Source organism: Nanorana parkeri, unplaced genomic scaffold (assembly GCF_000935625.1).
Source record: "Nanorana parkeri isolate BGI_ZX_2015 unplaced genomic scaffold, ASM93562v1 scaffold91, whole genome shotgun sequence".
Lineage (NCBI taxonomy): Eukaryota > Metazoa > Chordata > Amphibia > Anura > Dicroglossidae > Nanorana > Nanorana parkeri.
The window spans coordinates 2,451,072-2,471,645 of NW_017306359.1; the positions used below are offsets into that span (position 1 = coordinate 2,451,072).

General features: G+C 37.5%; 1 protein-coding gene across 1 annotated transcript in view; it reads right to left on the reverse strand.

The window, feature by feature from the left end:
* Positions 1-20,574, reverse strand: part of LOC108783848 (A disintegrin and metalloproteinase with thrombospondin motifs 20-like) — a gene marked incomplete at its 5' end in the record, with an annotated part of 71,738 nt that overhangs the window by 34,345 nt on the left and 16,819 nt on the right. The window contains 7 exons of the mRNA XM_018552527.1: positions 9,384-9,560; positions 14,320-14,481; positions 16,631-16,921; positions 17,023-17,187; positions 18,103-18,210; positions 18,356-18,475; positions 18,938-19,102. Coding sequence (XP_018408029.1) covers positions 9,384-9,560; positions 14,320-14,481; positions 16,631-16,921; positions 17,023-17,187; positions 18,103-18,210; positions 18,356-18,475; positions 18,938-19,102 — 1,188 coding nt within the window. The remainder of the gene's footprint in view (positions 1-9,383; positions 9,561-14,319; positions 14,482-16,630; positions 16,922-17,022; positions 17,188-18,102; positions 18,211-18,355; positions 18,476-18,937; positions 19,103-20,574) is intronic.

Below are 20,574 nucleotides of genomic sequence, written 5' to 3' on the forward strand. Positions count from 1 at the left end.
TACAAGACAGGACTCTACTTGCTTTGTTTACAGCAGCCTGCCACTGCAAGCTATTTTTCAATCTGTGGTCTACAATGACCCCCAAATCTTTCTCCATTACTGACTTCCCTAGTGGCATACCCATAATTGTATAGCCCATTTGCCTATTTTTAACTCCAAAGTGCATTACTTTGCATTTATCAACATTGAACTTTATCTGCCATACAGTTGCCCACTCCCTTATTTTATCCAGGTCCTCCTGTAATGTCATACTGTCTAAGTCCGTGTCTATTACCCTCCCAATTTTGGTATCATCAGCAAACACTGAAACATGGCTATTCACTCCCTCCCCGATGTCATTAATAATAAATAAATGGTGTTTTTCTATATCTTTAGGTTTAGCATCGGACCCCTTTTACCTTTAACGCTTATTCAGCACACATTGTACATGTGCATGGTTTTCGGTTGCACATCTATTGACCTCTAATGGTCCCCACACTGCAATATACACACATAGGAGTGAATTGGTCCTGGCAAAATCTACAAGATCTTACCCCCGGATAATTGTTTACGTTGCCTAGTGCAGTAGAAGTAAACTGCACACATAAACAGATGAGATAATTATACAACCAGACATTCCAAGTGAATAGCAGTTAGTTAGGTAAAATATTAGTTCGTATTTAACCTAATCTGGTTGATATTAACAATGATGGCTAAATAAATTTAAAATTAAAGGCACATTATGGGCAGGGATTGCTGCAAATATTTTGCATTCTGCCTTGACTTCCACATTTAATGTGTGTTCATCACCAAGGAGAGTCTCCTATCCCCCATGCTCATGAACAATGTAACCAAACCACAGATTTAACAGGTCTCGGAAATTCAAACCACAACACCTGGCTACCAGCTGACTATTTAGCAGATGTTGTGTTGTTAAAATCTATATATATTTGTTAAATAAATTGTTACATCAGCATTCATTCTTACACATCTAGTTTACCTTCATTTTACTCCCATAATAAATACTGTAATAACATATTTGCCTACTAATTTATAGATTAGTGATATTGTTGAACACAACTTCCTTAAGGGAAGAAAAAATATGGCCATAAAAGTTAACACAACTGTTAATGGACTTACTCTGCTGTAAAACATTGTGTCATTGCCAGAAATGAAGAAAAGGTAAAAGCAAGAAAAAAAAAAAAAGACTGCTTTACAACCCAGTACATAGGGGTATTGTATTTTACCAGGTGATATTTCTTCCGCAATCTTATGTAAAACACTGCAGCAATCAAAACAAGCACTGCTATAATGTACAGTTTTACTGCACTACATTCCTATTATTGCAGCATCTGGAATGGGAGAGTGATTAGTTAACCCTTTTGCTGCTTGAGCCATTTTTTTTCCACATATGCTAAAATGCACATGCTTTTTACATGCAAGTACACTTAAAGCCCCAAAGCATTTTATATTTTCTGAAAGCAGAAAACATGGAGAATAACATGATATTAGGTGTAATTGTTAATGTCACAAGATATTGTTGCTATTGTTTATCAAATCTACAGTATATTTTCAGTGACAAAAATGTAATTTAGTACACACAAACACACTATAATCCTAGTTTATAAAAAAAATATATAAAAGATGTGGTTGTGTCGAATAAATAGATACCAAATATGTTAAGCTTCAAAACTGTATAAGTCTGTGACACAGCGACAAACTGCGATACACAAAATTGTCCATAGGCAATGCTCTGAAAGCCTTTAAAGCTCATCAGTTCAGGATTAACCATAAATGATGGTCCTAGAATATTCCTCTCCCTTTGGCAACCATGGCAATACTTAATATGTGCAAAACAGTCATTTACGCACACCTGCATGCACATTTTCATCTGTATGTATGCTTTTTTTCTTAATTTTTGGGGTTTACATATGCAATAAATCACATAACTGTACATGTATATACTCTGAAGGCAAAGCTCAATGATGCCTCAGTGCAGCCGTCATACAATAAAACCAGAAAACTCATCAATTACTACATTTCCTTAAATGCTTATAAAAGGAATACTATAAATCCAGACTGTCATACAAGAATCAATTTACGATGCCTCACAACTTAAAGTGTTAATTATATGGATTATATCTATTGCCCAAGAGACACACATAAGATTAGAGTTTCCACATTCAAGCAGTATATTTCATGTCTGACTTTTTTCAATATGAAAGGGTGTGTGTGTGTGTGTGTCTAGGGGGGGTAATACAGATAATACTTAATTCTGAGATTTGATATGTGAGACCCAGTATAGATAGGGGCCTCAATCATGTTCAAGAGAAAGGTGAAAGCAAAATGTATGCTCATTCATTTGTGCTTTCAGCCGTTTTTAAATCTATTTTTGCAGAGTTTTTCATTTGTATGATGTGCTCAAGTAGAAGATTAAATAATTTATAAAAGTGCTAAAATCCACCGACCCTGATTCTGATCATTGTTCCCAAGTGTGGGTTATAAAGTGCAAGGAGGCTACTAAAGTCATTTCCTCAAAGATTTTACTTTTTTGCTGCCATAGCTTTCATGAAATATTTGAGATTGGGGTAAAAGGGCTGCGCAAACTGTTGGCGCTATATAAATCCTGTATAATAATAATATAATAATAATGTGATTAATCCAAAACAACACACCATTATAGGTATTTTAATAACACCTCACGGTGGATTGCAGCAAGTATATAGGTAATAATATATGACATTTTCCTAAGTGTTTGACAAAAAACAACATTTATATTAAGAATATGGAAGCCTGTCCTTCATTAAATATGTCTTTAAGGCTGTAGAGATGTTTTAATGATAGCTACAACAGCTGACCAGCAGTAGACGCCGTCATTCTCTGGGATTAGTAGAAATGTCAGCATCATTTTTGATGTTCAACTGCTCTGTGTATTTATTGTACACCTATGATTGCAACATATATGGGCATGCTTGCTATTGATATGTGGTATTGGTTAGGTGCTAAATGACTAGACAGGATAGATACTGAGCCACTTGATATTATTTTGATGTCTATAACCATTTTTATTTACCTTTGAGGCTCCAGAATAAAAAAACCTTGAGTGATGTTCTCATACTGTTACCCCACAATGACTATTCTGGTAGCCTGGTTTGGCCCAGTGTTCTTCCATGGATTAAAGTTCTTATGACAAAAAAAATAGTCAATTCAAACAGATGAGAAATTCAAAGTTCGAGTAGGGGGTTGTGTTTTGTACCTTTATGGAGTAGATATGACTAGATACAGTCACTGGTAAAATTGTTCCGCCACCATATTGTTCTAATTGTCAAAACATCTTTACCTAATAAGCTGAGGTAGAACTAGCAACATGTATTTAATGAGGTAGTTATAAAATTGAGACATTCCTTTGTTCCATATGTTACAAACTTGCCTCTACGAACATTGGCCTGCAGGCTACGACAGTAAATGTATCACTACACATTTACTTTTCATTTTTAGGAATTCTTGATCATTCTTTTTTATCTATGAGGCTACCCAAGTACAATTAATCTAAATGCACACCCCAGGACTTGTTTACTTGCTAGTGTACTGTACCACTGTGACATATGCAGCATGCATTATTCATGTTCCCATTGTATTAAAAATATATAATGATCAACCTTTTAAAACGTTTAATATAAAAGAGAACCATCTCTCTTTCTTCTCCCCTCCACAGAGCTGTGCTCCCGCTACATTTTCTCCTTTGCTAAAGAGCACCTTCTTTTCCTGTCAGGGGTACTGGAAAGTTATTGCACATAGTAAGCTTTAGACTCCCAAGGCCTACGTCTCTTCTCCTCAGTGTGGAACTACCCCCCACCCCCTGTGTTTTTTTTTTTTTGCAATGTTACAGTTTCTTTCTTTGTGATATATCAGATGCTTTCTGTCTCAGTATTTTAAAGTTAAATGGTTAATATGAAGTAAGTGTCTATTAACAAAATACTTTTAAAACACTTTTGAATGAATACCCACTTATAGGAGCCAAAAAAAAACCTTTATCAACATGGTGACATTTAGTCCTCACGAGTAGGCTGTAAGCACAGGTCACACAATGCATCGGCATTCAGAGAATGAATGAGAACCTTCACAGAAACATTCAGAGGGCTACAGAAAGAAGGCTTCCTGTTGTAAACAGGTATACAGTTATTCCTGTTGGACTTCAGAAATACCGGGGGCAATAAAGTAGCACTGTTGTTACCTGTACTCGTGCAGCCATCTCTAAAGAGCTGTATGCTAACATTGCCATACTACTGGAGACTATATTGCTGTTTAAAGGGACAAGTCAAATTATTATTTGGTAAAACAATCCATTAATTAACTTATCATTTATCACTGTGTGACACTGCCATAATATTATATTGTTACTACCAGTGTTTCCAAATCCACACTAAAATGATCATATCATATCACTAATGATGCATTACACTTAAATTAAATCCATCATTCCAAAGTAGCTGTTCAAGGAATAGGCACACTGCAGTAGTAATATATACAGTACATTAAATATGAGGTTACCACTATGACTGAAAGAATTACCCATCACTTTCTAACCACAGTAGTTTTTAGATTCTTTAGATGGATTTGTTTGAATATCAATGGCCTTTCTGTTTTGTAGTCTAACTAAATTTTTAATATCAAACACCCACTTAGGTTTGTTGAACTTGGCTTTGTAGATGTGTATGAAAGAGGAAATTTCTAATTTTATGAAAACTTTTTTTCTGAGGTTTTTCATCTCAGAATTATGTTCCCCTCACCCAGGTATTAACAATATGGCATTCCCTATTCTTTCTTCTATAGTAAGGGCCACTTTAAGTGGGTTTTGCATTCCCATATGTATATGGGGATGCAAAACCCAATTGAAGCAGGTCAAATCCAGGTCAGAAGGAGGTAAACTGCAAGTTAAGTGCACTTGTGAATTAATTCTGAATGATCTCAGATGCATCTCATACTGATGTCAAACTGATGCCATCAACACAAGCTCAGGGCCCTTAGGGTACCATCCCATTAAAGATATAATGCCCTCTCTAATCAATGTCTGGAGCCACAGGTGCTCCAACTGTCATTTCTCAGTGTAGGTTTCAATTTGATATGACACTACTAACAGCTTGAGACAATTATTACCTGACACGGTATAATAAATGTGGCAAACTGTAACAAACGTTAATGTGTACGTCTAGTCATAATGTTTTTTTAGTAGATTAGGGGAGCACTACAATCCACCATCTTTATATTGCTGTTTGTGCCCCTGTTGCAAATTTATACTTATTTTATGTCTGGTAAAACCATTGTCACTATGACAGTAAGTTAGACCATTTCATTTTTTTTTTTCAACGATATATCTCATTAAAAAAATTAGGACAGCATAAAAGACAAGTTTCGTTTGCAGAGCATTTGCAGTTTAACCACTTTGATAGGCTTGGCTGTCACTCACAATGATCAAATGACCAAAAACAATATTGAATGACCCATGGCTATAATACTTTAAAAAGACAGCTGTCTAGCAACATCATGGTATCAGGTGCTCAGGTATATAAATTTAATCTGTAACTTGGTTCTGCGGGCCTCATAGGCGCACTAGTGTACATCCCGGACACCGATTCTCTTTGTGGTGAGTGTGGCTTTGAGGGCGAGTTGCTGGACAATGTTGTAGCAGTGTAGCTGGGTAGAGTAGAATATTTTGGCACAGAAAATGTTTTGATGGTGGTACAGGCCTGACTAAACAAAAAGAACATACAACTGGAAGACAAACCAATGTCCAAAACAAAAGACAAAAAAGCAGTTCAGTTTAAGATTATTTTTTATATTTTCTTAAAATAGCCACAATGCACATGTTAGGAACTCTCAGTCTGTTCTTTAGCTAAATCACCAGGTTACTTGCAATTTGTTAAAATATGTAGTACAAGTTAAAAAACACAAGCAGCCATGCTCTATGCAAACATATCTTGAACATGAGCCCGATGTCAAACAGACTATGAATGACATTAAGGCACACTTTCCAATCTTTTTTTAAGATGTGACTTTTGCTTATATTTAGTTCAACATAGTTGATATTTTCTTTACTTACCTATTTGAATTCATTGAACACAGTATATATGTTCAATAGGAAAATACCAATTAGGTCATTTAATAAAGGTGTAAGGCATGAGAGAAATAATTACAAACTGTGAAAAAGCCTATTGGAACAACACGTAAATATGTTGCTTTGACTTGGAACCACTGATCTAGTATTGTGGTATTGACTGGACTCACATTTGATTTTCTCTCTTTATATTTTATTCATAACAAACCTGTTCTACTTGCAAACATCCAATGGGATGTCACTTCACTAAACATAAATATAACAATGATTTTGTCAATGTAATATCAAACAGGGTGGACTTTTATGTATGGAAAAAAAATCAAGCACATATCTGTATTGTCATAGCAGAGTAAAAACATACTTGAGTTGCCCAGACTTTTAAGGCTATATCACATTCAAGATATGCTTGGATAAAGCAAGATTACAAAAAAAAAACATGTACAGTGTTACAAACACAAAATACAAAGATTAAAAAATACAACAATTGACACAAGACAAGACAACAGCTGCAAACTGTATATTAAGTTAATATATGTACTGACCATTATTTGAGTGAATTTCATTTAAAAAAACCACCTAGTTGCCTGATTTCCTTTGTAATGCTTCATTGCATAAGGAATTATACACTACCAATGTATTCCTATAAGCAGCTCTTATTCACTAGTGCTAATTCCTAAATTCAGTAACCTACAGCATTCAGTAATAGCTCACACTGAAGAAGTCAGAACAGTAGAATATGAATTCTGATTGGTTGCCTCTACTTAAGGTAAAATCTCCAGACTTCCAAACCTGGAGCAAAAGAAAAAGAAAACCTCTGTCTCTCGGGTGCTGGTTTTTTTTTAAACAGGATGTCAGAATAAACAGCTACATTTACACGTATAGCCCCATGAATGCAGACAGATAAGCGGAAGATTTTTAGTATATCCTTCTCTAAAATACCTCTTTGGAACCGTTTGGTGCCTTTGTCCTGGTTGCAAAATTGTGTGCTGGAGTGCCATTCAAAATTAATGTAAGGGCAATGCAACAAATATATTTAATGCGTTACCTCAATATATAAATGTGAGTATGTCCTAAAGGTGCCAATATACATTAGAAAGCAGTTACTTGTTAGGCTTATTTATGTGCATCTATAGATTTCTTTCATACAACAGGCTTTGCTGGACTCCCAACCCTACCAAGCCCAGGTAATCACATAGGAAGCTCAGGTCTACTCTACATGACAAAAGGCTCCTGTAACTTAAAATTAACTTCTCAAATCCTTGTAACAGGTAAAAAGAGAAAGACATCTTAATGCCCAAAGTTGGCTGACAACCCTCTAAAAATGCTTTGTAAATCAGGTTTCACATTGCAAGGGAAACATTGCATACATCAGTACTTAATGAAATGTTTTTGATGAATCAATCGATATTATTATGTAACTATTGGAATGCAACATGTGATATTCTGGCTTCATAAATCAGGCCCACGGTCCTTAACTTAATAAGCTAAAGAGTGGTGTGTAAATGTACATAATCTAGGGCTGCCAGACAGAATAAATTAGTAAAAGATTACATAAAATGAATTCACTGTTATGAGCAAGAATTGTTTGCTTGAATTATGTTGCTAAGTGATATTTTCTTACCAATTACCTATTCTAGTGAACACCATACTCAAATCACAGTGCACGTGATTGTGATCATTAATAACAAGTGACTCAGAGAAAATTTCTGCAGCACTACAGAAACTGCCTCTTGAAGATTCGATGATACATGTTTGTATATTTAATTGAGGTATATATGATCAATGCTAGGCCAGATTAAGAGCTTCATGGGCCTCGTGCTGTCGGACGCATGGGAAGCAGCAGAGATAGCTCTCTAATTAAGCTGCCTCTCGCTCTTTGCTTGAGCCACACGAGGCCCCAGGGAGCAGCCACTTAATATGCCTTATTAGAGAGGCACCGGTTGCTCTGCCTGATTGTTCAGTCCGTCTGGCTCAAATTGACCATTGGACATATCGAGGCGATCTGACGGCATTGCTTCAAGGAACTCCAGTTTTCAGTAACTTGTTAAATGTTAACATGAGTATGTTTATGAGTAACATGAAAGGCAATGGGATAGCCCTTTTGATCAAGAAAGGGCATTATTCTCAAGGTGCTGAAGTACTCAGGACAAATTAGGCCACTGCTATAATTGTTTTTTAGAAAAGAAAGCTGCTTTCACAACTATATCTTAAACTTCTTGAAAAACGTAGTGATGTCAGTATATGTAACTCGGCAGAGAGACACTGTGCAGCGGCAACCTTGATTGGCATGGCTGTTTTTGTAGAGGAGAAAGCTACCTTCAAAATTGCATCTCAGAAGTCTTGGAAACCTTGGAAAGTCAGAATATGCACAGATACACTGCAGGTGCAGCCTTGACAAGTAAAAACTACTGTTTGGAAATCATGACACAAGGTCCATTTCCCGGGTACAAGAGAATCTTATTTAGCTACAGGTAATGCTGGACAGGCTGTTTTACACAAGCTGTGTATGTTTTATGCGACACTGAATGCTTGCAAAGATGCTTGTGGCGTATTTCTAACCATAAACTGCTGTGTGGGCTCTCGCTAGCTATACAAAAAAACCTCACTTGAGGCTGTCTACAAATACAAGGCTGTTGTCATTACAGTGTGTTCAGCTTTACAAGTTACAGCTATGAAATGTAGTATAACAGATAAATAGTTAATGTACCTTTACAGGTAATTACACATATTGTAAAATATAACTGCTGCACTGTATGCTTTTCTTTCATTTAAAAGAATAAACTTAAAATAAGTTACTGGAAATTAAGGCACATTAAAAATTGGTTTACATCTAAGGATGTTTAAGTTAGCTCTGTATGTTCTGAATAGTCGTAAAAGTGTTCTAAAATTAATCATGTCAAAGAACTGCATATCATGTACATCATGCTAATATGTACAACAATTGTACTGAGAGCCATAACTTTTTCCACTTTCACTACACTTCTGTTTTTTTTTTTTTAACAAAGAGACAGTTCAAAAATATTAAACTTTAAGAGAGGTCTGTCCTAATAAGATATTAAATATGAGCTTGTCATTTAAATTAAACTCTGAAAATTAACATTTACAAATTATTTCAACACATCTCTGTGTAGCTACATATACATATATTTTTACACAAAGAAATGCCCCAAGTATGAATATATTATTTAAAATTAAATATACTAGATTTAAATAATTATACTGTACAATAGATATTTGTTAATTTCCAGACAAACTGCTTTATAGAAATAACATAAATTTGCTATCATACCAATTTCCATGGTCGTAGATGCCAAGAAGCATCAGCAGGGCATATATGTGTGTTACACTGTGCCACATTTGGTGGTTTATCAAGAATTTCACAGTTTTGGTCATCCAACACTTGTCCATTTGTCAGCTGACAGATCACTAATCTTGTTTTCATTCCACCGCCACATGTTTGGGTGCACTGAAGTATAGACAAAATTTAAAGTTTAATATCAATGTATTTAGAAATTCCTTACAGTCTGACGGTGAAAGCACAGAAAATCCATTCAGGTCCAAAATTGTATAGCTGGTGCTCTTTTATCACCTTGAAAGTTCAATCAGGCTAACCGAAATGTAAGCTCAATGTAAACCTGTGTTTTGCCCATACAAGGCAAAGTAATAGTTTCATTTTAAAAGAGATGCTATGCTCCCAGTAGCATATACTGACCATCACTTTGTTCCTGTGCTGCTCTGTTAAGCCACAAAGAACAGAAGGCAAGTCCTGTGTTCTGCTACAAGTTCCTGGAGTCTTAGGGGTTGATTTACTAAAGGCAAATAAGCTGTTCACTTTGCAAGTGAATTTCCTCTTTGCAACGGAATTATCCCTTAGGTTAGTGTATGAAGTGAAGCTCTACTGACTTCCATCATCCAATCATGTGAATGCAAAATTAATTGTATTTTATTTTCCTTACATGTGACTGGGTATTCTTTGCAAAGTGTATATTCATCTAGGGCTGCAACAACTAATCGACATAATCGATTATTGAAAAAGTTGTCAACTTTTTCAATAATCGATTAATCGGCTTCCGATTTGTTGGCCCTGTTCACCGCTCCACACACGCTGCAAACAAGTTGCTGGAAGACTGCTCAGGTAAGCCTGCACCTTTCCCACACATGGTGCTCTATAATGTATTGCTGGGATATGTATTCCTCTATAGCTGATGGTACATTGTGCTGTATATTATACAGCACAATGTACCATCAGCTATAGAGTACAACAAATCCCAGCAATACATTATACACTGTATGTATATTGTATTGCTGGGATTTCTTGTATTCCTATATAACTGGTGGTTTTCTGCATTGCGCTGTAAATCTACAAATCAAGGAATAATACATTATACAGCGCAAGGCGGAATACCACCACCTATAGAGTACAACAAATCCCAGCAATAGTACATTATACAGCGCAATGCAGAATACCACCAGCTATAGAGGAGTACAACAAATCTCAGAAATAATACGTTATACAGTGGTGCAATGCCGAATACCACTAGCTATAGAGGACTACAAAACCCAGCAATAGTACATTATACAGAGCAATGCAGAATACCGCCAGCCATAATGTACTATTGCTGGGATTTGTTGTATTCCTCTATAGCTGGTGGTATTCTGCATTGCTGTATAATGTATTGTTGGGATTTGTAGTCCTCTATAGATGGTGGTATTCTGCATTGTGCTGTATAATGTACTTTTGCTGGGTTTTGTAGTCCTCTTCATTTCACTATATTGCACACCACACTTTTTCTTTTTTACTTCCACCGCTCCAAGCTTGCTCCTGTGATGGACTGCAATCTCAATACAAACTAGTAGTCCATCACTGGAGCCATTTTTTAAAATTTATTTTATTTTCTTTTTTATCCGATTAATCGAACTTAATAATCGGCTAACTAATTGATTTTGAAAATAATCGTTAGCTGCAGCTCTATATTCATCACATTCACTAAGCTGAGAGAAAATTCCCTTGTAAAGTGAAAAGGCCCTTTCCTAGGTGAACAGACTATTTGTATATAGCAAATCCACCCAAATGTTTATCCCCTTAGTGACACAGAAATGTTTTCCGTTCCTGGGGACCGTTGCAATTTTTCCATTTTTGCTATGTGTTTGTTTAACCATAATTTCAATCTTCCTCAGTCATTGCATCTACACATATATATTATATACCATTTTTTAAGGACAAAATGGGCTTTAATTTGATTTGACATATGCATTTATAATTTCTTTTTTTCTTTTTTTTTTAAATGGAAACAAAAACACATTTTTTTACCAGTTGTAGGTAATACACAGCAGACTTCCAGCTCCACAACACAGTGAGCTAAAAGCCGGCTCAGTGGCTGTCACAGCACGGTGATCACAGCGATCAGCTATCACAGTGATCACTGTGCTGTGACCACCTAAAGTGCTGTTGAGGGTCTGCCTCGGGCCCCAAGGGACCCATCAACAGCATTAACTCAAACAGCACTGGACCATGCATGGGCCAGCATTCATTGTACCGCATGATGGATTATTCTGTCACTGCTCATTAAGGAACTGAAAGACCAAGATAGAATAATCCCGTCATCGGTCGGGAAGGGGTTAAACAGGGCTATGGACTCCCCATGTGACAGCATTTTTCCTGCCACATAGGGCAAGTCACATGCTCCTCCACACCTAGAAATACAGGGCATTTTCTTTGGCTCCTTGCACTAATTGAAGCAGTAATAGGAGAGTAATAGGAAAGATATGCATTTGCTTCTGGGATCATGATTTGCTTTAAAGGTTAGTTCACTTATTCAGTCAAGGGGTCCCAGTAGAATAAAACATTGTAATGGTTACAAAATGGTTAGAAAAATTGAGCTTCTTTCAAACTCCCTTAACTGTGGGCTGTGCACTGCATTCCCCTAAGCTGGACGAAAAACTATATATGCCTCACATTGAGTGTGAGCCTCCAGCACTAGAGGAATGAGTACTCACAAACCCCACTGTCTTACAGAGTTGATCAATATAGGATACAATTATTATAACATAAACAACTAGTTCTCTCTCTTTTTCTGTGTTCTACCTACACTTACAATCAAGAGAGGTAGGGCATACAAAAAGATGTATGTGAATGAGTAAGCTGCATGAGGCGTTACTGTATGGCTTTTCAGAATTTTTAGTAGAAAGCAGCTTAAGATCAGTGAATAAGAGAATTTTCAGAGCGTGGATTTTCAAACTTACCATACCATTCTTGTCTTTAGTAGTTCATATGGGGACACAGCAGGCCTCTGGGTATATGCTTTGCCTCTAGGAGGTTGGCGAATCAAAAGGCACTCCCTTTAGAGTATTATCTCTCCTGGCAGAGAAGATTCTGACAGGAGGCAATAGTCACTGGATTGAGGATAGCTGAGAATAAGACTGGCAGTTGGTGGTTTTAAAACAGTAAGTGTAACTGTAGTAAAAGATCACCAAATAAATTGAAATAAATTATTCGACTGCAGGAAAAATAATCTACAAGGGGTGTAGGTTTTTAACATGACTGCTAAATTATCCAGGACTGGTCGGCTCGGCAAATTCACAGTGGGATCTGCAGTGGGATTCTTTTTTTTCTGACATGGAGCCGTTGGCTGGCGTCAGAATAAAAAACAAAAAACAAAATTGGCTATTGCAAATTGAAATAGTCAATAGGAATCTAGCAATAAATGTTTTTTCTTTTTTTTTGACGGCAGCAGAACCGCCGGATAATAGAAAACAGTTGGGCGGAGCTAGCTGTCACTGCTAGCTCCGCACAATCGTTTTCTATTTATTTTTTCCTACTTTTGTAACTATTTTTCTGTTCTGCTGTTCGGCATCTATAAGAATAGACCGAACAGCAGCGAGTAGCCTGCCGGAGGTTCGGCTTAGCCGATCCAGATGTTGGATCGGCTGAGTCGAACTCCTTCTGTACTTCGGGTCGGCCGAACATGCTGAGCATGTTCCGCCGACCCGAAGCCACCCGATGTAGGCTGATTTCAGCCGATATACGGCTGAAATCAGCCGTACCAGCCTGAAGTGAATAGCCGAACAGCTTCAGGTCGGTCATTCACCTACGGCAGCTTAGTGAATAGACCCCATAATTTTAGGAGAAGAACCTCATATCAACTGCAAAGCATGGTGGTGGAAAATATTATGGTTTTTGGCTGATTTTTCCTGCTTTAGGGCCTGGGCAGCTTGTTTTAATCATATCATGGTGTGCTTGATGAGAATGTGAGCTCATCTGTCTGAAAGTTAAAGTTGAACCAGAAATGGATATTTCAACATGATAATGATGCAAAGTACACTAGGAATAGCTCAAAAAGATGAAATGGAGGGTTATGGACCGGCCAAGTAAAAGCCCTTATTTGAATCCCAGTGAAATGTTGTGAGATTTAAAAGGGGCAGCTAATGCAAGGAAACCCACAAACATACTGCAGCTGAAGGAATTTTGTATGAAGGAGTGGGCAAAAAAGAGTTGATGCCAAAGACTGGTGGGTAGTTATTCAAAATGCCTACATATGGAAATTATTATTATTATTACATAGTATTTATATAGCGCCAACAGTTTGCGCAGCGCTTTACAATGTAAGGAAGACATTACAATTACAATACAATTCAAGACAGGATGGTAAGGAGGGCCCTGCCCCTGAGGGCTTACAATCTGAAAGAGGAGGGGGAAATGATACATGAGGAGGTAGCTGTGTGGGGATAAATTGTTTGAGAATGTGATGGTTCAGTGGTTAGGTTAAGGTGGGATAGGCTTCCCTGAAGAGAAGAGTCTTCAGTAGTTATTCAAAATGCCTACATACGGAAATGTCTCCTACAGGGAGAAATACCAGCTTCTAAATCTAGGGGTGTACTTCCATAGTACGCCATTATATCTATTGATATTTGTTTGTTTTTTGTCAAGTTAACACTTCTTCTGGGCCTGTAGCTCTAACATACAAGGACAACTAATCTGTTTAGATGTAAACAGAATTTTAAAGTGTTAAAAAAAGTCTTAAAGTTAAATTATTCCATAGAAATGTCCTGAGTCATTTAAGGCACATCTGCCTTTGTCACTGACAGTTCATCCATGGCCACACTGAACATTTAAAAAGGACACAAAATACATATTATTCATTATGTATATTATGATTTATATTATATTACTATAATAATATTAGTATAACATGACAACATCAATATAAAATTGTATATATTCTTACTTCTCCCCAGCTTCCATAGTTCCAATGAGGACAGGGTCCAGAATCACATTGTCTTGATTCTGCAGGTTTGGTTGACTCATCACAATAATGACTAATCCTTCCTTCACTATCTTGGCACACAACAACTCGGCGCTCAAAACCACCTGCGCAAGTGCTGGAACACTATATAAAAAGTTTAAAAGGAATTAATAATATAATTAATATTAAAATGATTACCAGTGGTAACAATAGATATAGAATAGCATGTTCATAATTCAGAATCTAAATACGCACTGCAAGGCCTGTACATCTAAGGAATTAACACCCTGCTGCTAATGAGTCTCTGACAGGAACGCCTCCAGACTCGATGACATAATCCTTTAGACTGGCGCTATAGATAAAAGTAATCAATTATCACCTCACTGGGGGGAAAGCCATGAAAAGAATCATCTTAGACTGTGCAACTGTCGGGTGCAACACTGTCTGAAATCCCTACTCTTTTTCCAAAGATCAGAGGGTATAACTTGTAAGATTGAAACTATTAGTCATGGTAAAATAAGAGCTATCCATTCTGACTGTACAAACGATGAGTTGCATGTAGATACAAAATGGCAAGTCTTGGCCTTATAAAACCCCTAGAGACTGACTAAACAGTTATGTGAACCCTTCCGATGGCATTTATCTTGTGCTTGGACTTGCTACAATTGGGATGACGTGTTGGTGGCGAAAACCCTAACTCCAACCCAGTCATCCATATACCTTATGGCCACTTCAGAGGCTAGAACTTTATTCACATCTGGTGGGGTACCGCCCCCAAAGCTGTTTGGCCAAGGGTGGGAAGTCTGCCCCATATCTCTACTCCTATAAAACTATGGGGTATAGGAAGTGAACAATATGATTCATCCGAAGCTTGTTTTAACCAAGGCAGTTACAGAATTATATCGGTGTGCTCCCACCAACAGGACAAAACAATACTGCTCAAACAGTTAACTTTACTTCTGTTTTTTCCCATTTTCATATTATAGTAAATAGACAATATTTATTTGTTATTTCCTTTTTGTCATTTGCAATTATTACTGCTGCACATATTTCTGCACTGCTATGTGTTTTTGGAATATTAAATATAAAAAATAATTAGCTGACCTTCTGTGTACTTCCAAGAATTCAAGTACTGCAAAAAATGTATCCCCTGTTGTGCTGCCTGTATTGTATTACCAGTGTCTTTACCTCTGTCATAAGTTCACTGTTCATCTATGTGAGTTTGCATCTTATTGCTGTGCCCTAATGTTCTCTGTCATTTCGGTGGGTGGCTGAAGGAAAACAAGACAGCCAATCTGACTGTATGCAGATTAGCTTCAGTGTGAGGAAGTTATCGCACCTGCCATAAGCAGAACATGATCTCATTGCTGCAACGCGGATCTGTGTGTATGGTTGCCATACAGACCAGTCAGCTGCCAAATTGCAAGTGGTGGCATCTACCCACATCTCCTGAAATCTGGTGGATTAGTGTGTATGTGTTGCTTTTGTTTCCTGAGTCAGGATTGGGGAATAATTTGCAAGCATGCTAGTCAATTTCTGAGGACGTGTGCCAGATGGCGATACATACAGTAGCTCATCACCCTGCCTCCCTCATCCTCACACACTCTGTATCCTGATCCGTTAAGTCAGGTGTGAAAAGGTTGAGGTGGACAAAACCTGGCTAAAAAGAAATGAACAATCAAATTTAAACAAGAGTAATGTTAAAAAAAAGTTGTTTAAAAAAGAAATGATAGTTTCTGTTTAATATAACAATTGAAAACAAGACCATCACCCAGCATTTTCCCAAAAAAGTGTACAACCAATTAAGCCACTACACTGCCCTGTTCTTGCACTGGTTAAATGAATATACTATGGGGTCTATTCACAAAGCTGCCGAGGGCAGCCGAGCGAATGACCGATCAGAAGTGAAATGACTAGCATAAAAAATTATTCCCCAAAATCAAGAAAATTAAGAAAACATCTAGGACAAACATGCTATAATAGATATGTAGGGCTATGTACATTCACACACATCAAATTTGGGAATTATAGTAGATACAAAAAGATAGATGCATAGGGATTGACTTACTAAAGGCAAATAAGCTGTTCAATTTGCAAGGGAATTTGCACTTTGCAAGGGAAGTTTCGCCTTAGCCTACTGAATGTGGTGACATTTTACTTTGCAATACCCAATCACATACAAAGAAATACATATACATATATATATATAAACTCCCTGTGTAAAGTGCAAATTCTCTTGCAAAGTGAACAGCCTATGTGCAATGTTGTATTTTAACAGTAAAATATAGCTTACTGCTCCCCATGGTCCAGTCCTCCACTGATTTCCCCAAGCAGGCTCGTTTCGTTGGTTGATTGAATTGTGTACATCATATTCTCTAGATTTTTGTGGGCTTTCTGGTGGAAACAGCATTGGATGGTTATGATTACCAGGAAAATGGTTGTGTCCCTGACATGGCGCCATATTGCACTCTTGTTCTGTTATAGGCCTGCCATCAGGATCACAGTTTTCAACATCAATCCTTCCATGATAACTTGTGCAAATAACTTGTCTCATAACTTTTCCCTTTCCACATGTTACTGGACACTGCACAAATATAAGATCATCAGCCACAGGTTAACTCACGCAGGTTGTATAATAAGTGTTATAGAAAGCAATAATAACTTGTATTCAATACTTTTACTTACAGGAGACCAGTCACCAGATTGCCATTCTCCACATGGTGTAAAACAGCTAGAGACTTCAGACGGACGTGATAGATATGTACAAAATGATTCATCGGCTACTCCACCCAGTGCATCTCGACAGCTGACATATCGAGCACGGTTACCCCTTCCACAAGAGGCAGAGCACTAGAATTACACAATAAATTGCATTATGATTTACTACAAAAACTGGACATTTTATATGAGACAATAAAGCCGGTGCTTACTGATAAGTAAAAGCCTGATATTTTAAATTAAACCACTTGTACAGTGTAATACGCATGGGGGTTTACTTACTAAAGGGAAACAGGCTGTTCACTTTGCATGGGAATCTTCACTTTGCAAGGGACTTTCCCCTTATCTTAATGGATGTGGTGGAAATTCACTTTGCAAAGAATACCCAATCACAAGCAAGGAAAATTAAAAAAAAAAAACAGTATTTTTGCTTGCACATGATTGGATGATGAAAGTCAGCAGAACTTCACATCATTCACTAATCTCAGGGAAATTCCCAAAGTGAACAGCCTACTAACCATTAGTAAATCAACTGCATAGTGTCAGTAAACTAAGTGATCAACTTTGTAGGTAGAATCATGTGTCTCTCAGAAACCATTTACAGTCTTTAGTCTCCCTTCAGGTGAGTCACTGGGCCAATTTCCATCTCCTCTGCAGCTATAATGCTTTGATAACATAGGTAGAGGGAATCTAGTGCAGAGAGCTGGAGTCTGTTGCAAATGAGTGAAAGCAAGAATCTCTTATAACAAGTAAGGAAGTGGACAAATCTGTTGGTTTACAAATTCCCATTACAAATTCTTAAAAATGCGATAGAAATGCTGAAAAGAAGGGGGGAAAGCAATTTCATCTCACTAGTAAGGTGTTTGTTCACACCAGTCATTTGTGGTATTCACCTGAATACCCTTTTCAAAAAAACAAATTAAAAGTAGATTTTCTATATTCTTCCTAGCACAACCCATATAAGTGCTAGACACAATCAGACTATGCAGAGACAAATGTGTCCAGACAGTTTTATTATAGACCAAATAAGGATTGCATGACACTTACTGGCGTCCATGAACCATATCTCCATTGTGCATTTTTATGTACTTGATCTGCAGGAGAGATAGTTGGTAACATACGGGACTGTACTGGACAAGGAATCCTTTCACAATCCTGCAGATATAAGACTAATATAAATACAACTTCTCAATACCTAGATGAACACTAATGCCAATATGAAAAAAGGCAATAATGGATAATTGTAATTATTTATTATCATTTTTTTTTTGTAGAAATCAAATTAAAATAGATGACTTGCCTGGCTGTCTGTTGGCCGAGAAGCTGCATTGCATTCACGTTCATCCAAAGCTGGCTCGTAAGTTCCTGTACTGCACTTTACAGTGCGAAGCTGGTAGCCATGTCCACAGCTAACTGAACACTGCATAAGAACATATTTGCAGTCAGACTGGTCATTTTCAAGGTGCTCAAGAATACTTAAATAGTGAGATATCACAGCTGAAGACATTAATATGTAGGCTTTTCAAATAAACTGTATTAACATGAGTCAATCAGCATCATTTATCAATATGCGGATTTGCATTAGAAATGGCAGCAGGAATCTGGCATACTGCTGGGGCCAAAAAAAAACCTAAACCTTCCTCCATTTTTTTGTAATTCAGACACTGTGGGGCAAGGATAAAATCCCAAGTAAAGAAACCAAACATGCAATTGTGGAACAAAATGTTTAGAGCAAATCTCCCTTTGCAAAAGACTTGTGTATATCAGGTAACCGTTAGATTTGTGCACAACATAAAACCATTCTAATTAAAGATACAGTGCCAACTTTTGATATTTACACAATGCAAGTCATAAACAATGCGCATATTTAATTTATACATACTGGTCCCCAAGGTCCCATATGCCAATAAGCACATTCTTGAAGCTCACAAGATATGACTAATTCAGGTTTGTTGTTTGGATCACAATAATCATCTTTCAGTTGTTCATCATTTAACTGGCACATCACATGACGGCGTCTGTTACCTTTTCCACATGTAACAAGGCACTTAGAAAAAAAAAAGAAAAAGACATAAATACCGTATTTTTCGCTCCATAAGACGTGCCATAGGACGCATGAGTGGGAGGGTAGGGGACTCTGGTACTACATGTATTGTTTAGAGGCAGTGAAACAACTTTATTTACCACCTCCACAATTCCGCTGCCCGTGTTACCTGTGTCTAACTTCTGCATACTGAGAGTCCTCCCTTTCCCTGTCATGTGGCATGATACAGGAAGGTGAGAAGCCGGTCAGACACAGAAGTTAGACAGCGGCAGCACGGGCAGCAGATATATAGAAGAGGTAAATAATGCTGCTTCGCTGGCTCTATCTGGTACACTGTCAGCCCCGCCGCCTCAGCTCTCACACACACACACACACATCACGCATGTGGACGCATGTGGTGTGTGTGTGACAGCTGAGGCGGCAGGGCTGTATGCAGTATGTGTGTTAGTGTTGTACAGTTCAACGCTCATATAACCGCACGTGAACAGGCCCTAGGTTTCTAAGCCAGCACTAGAAAATGACAGCTGGATTCAAACTCTTTGCTACAGGTATAGGCTATTGGGCTATGTTTTCATCACGGCTGGCCACAATCACAGAACCTAACAACTTAACAACAGTAATGTAGACCACAGAATGTGAATGGACACATTTTATTTAAAAAAAAAATGGGGAAATTACAAATATGACAATTTGTATACAACCTGGGTCAGCTGCATATATTATTGTGCACAAATAATTAAGATATAGTTAGCATTGAAACCATAGACCCTGACAGGTGATTGATAACAAACCATAATCAAACAAATTAAAATCTAACCTATTTTCCTTACTATGTCTGAATGCATCACCTATTGAACAGTGTTTGTGGGAGGAGTTAGTGGCTCACCTCACAGCATGCTAATTGAATAATTTGGACTTCTTCTCATGTTGATTATTTCTGTACTGACATTTAGGTTATGGCTGGTTAGAAATTCTCCCCTACCCTATTCCTTGCCTATCTCCTAACCTCCCCTGACTGAATTCCTACCTCCCTCACATATCACATATAAATATCATAACTGTTCCTACTCCCCTTAAACCTTTCCTTCTCATTTGCAACCCACATAACCTGTGCCTTTTGTTGGTCAAAGTTAGGGATTACTTGTTATATAATCCATGTAATAGATGTCACAAGATGGTATTTTCACCATACCTCACCAAGGGGATAAATAGAGAATCCACCAGAAGGAGTCCTGTGAACTGTACTCATCTGTTCTTGCAATATCTCCCAAGTGGGGGAGCTGTTTCAAGGCTACCAAATGGAATGTTAATTTTATAATACTTTAATCCTGATAGATGTTTGTTTTGTATCTGGCTTTTGTAAATATGAATAAAAATATAATTTACATGGAATGTGTATGCCAACCCTGTGAATGTGCACAATGCACAACAACCCCCCCCCCCCCACCCCCCGGTGATTGCTTTTTTGGGGGTTT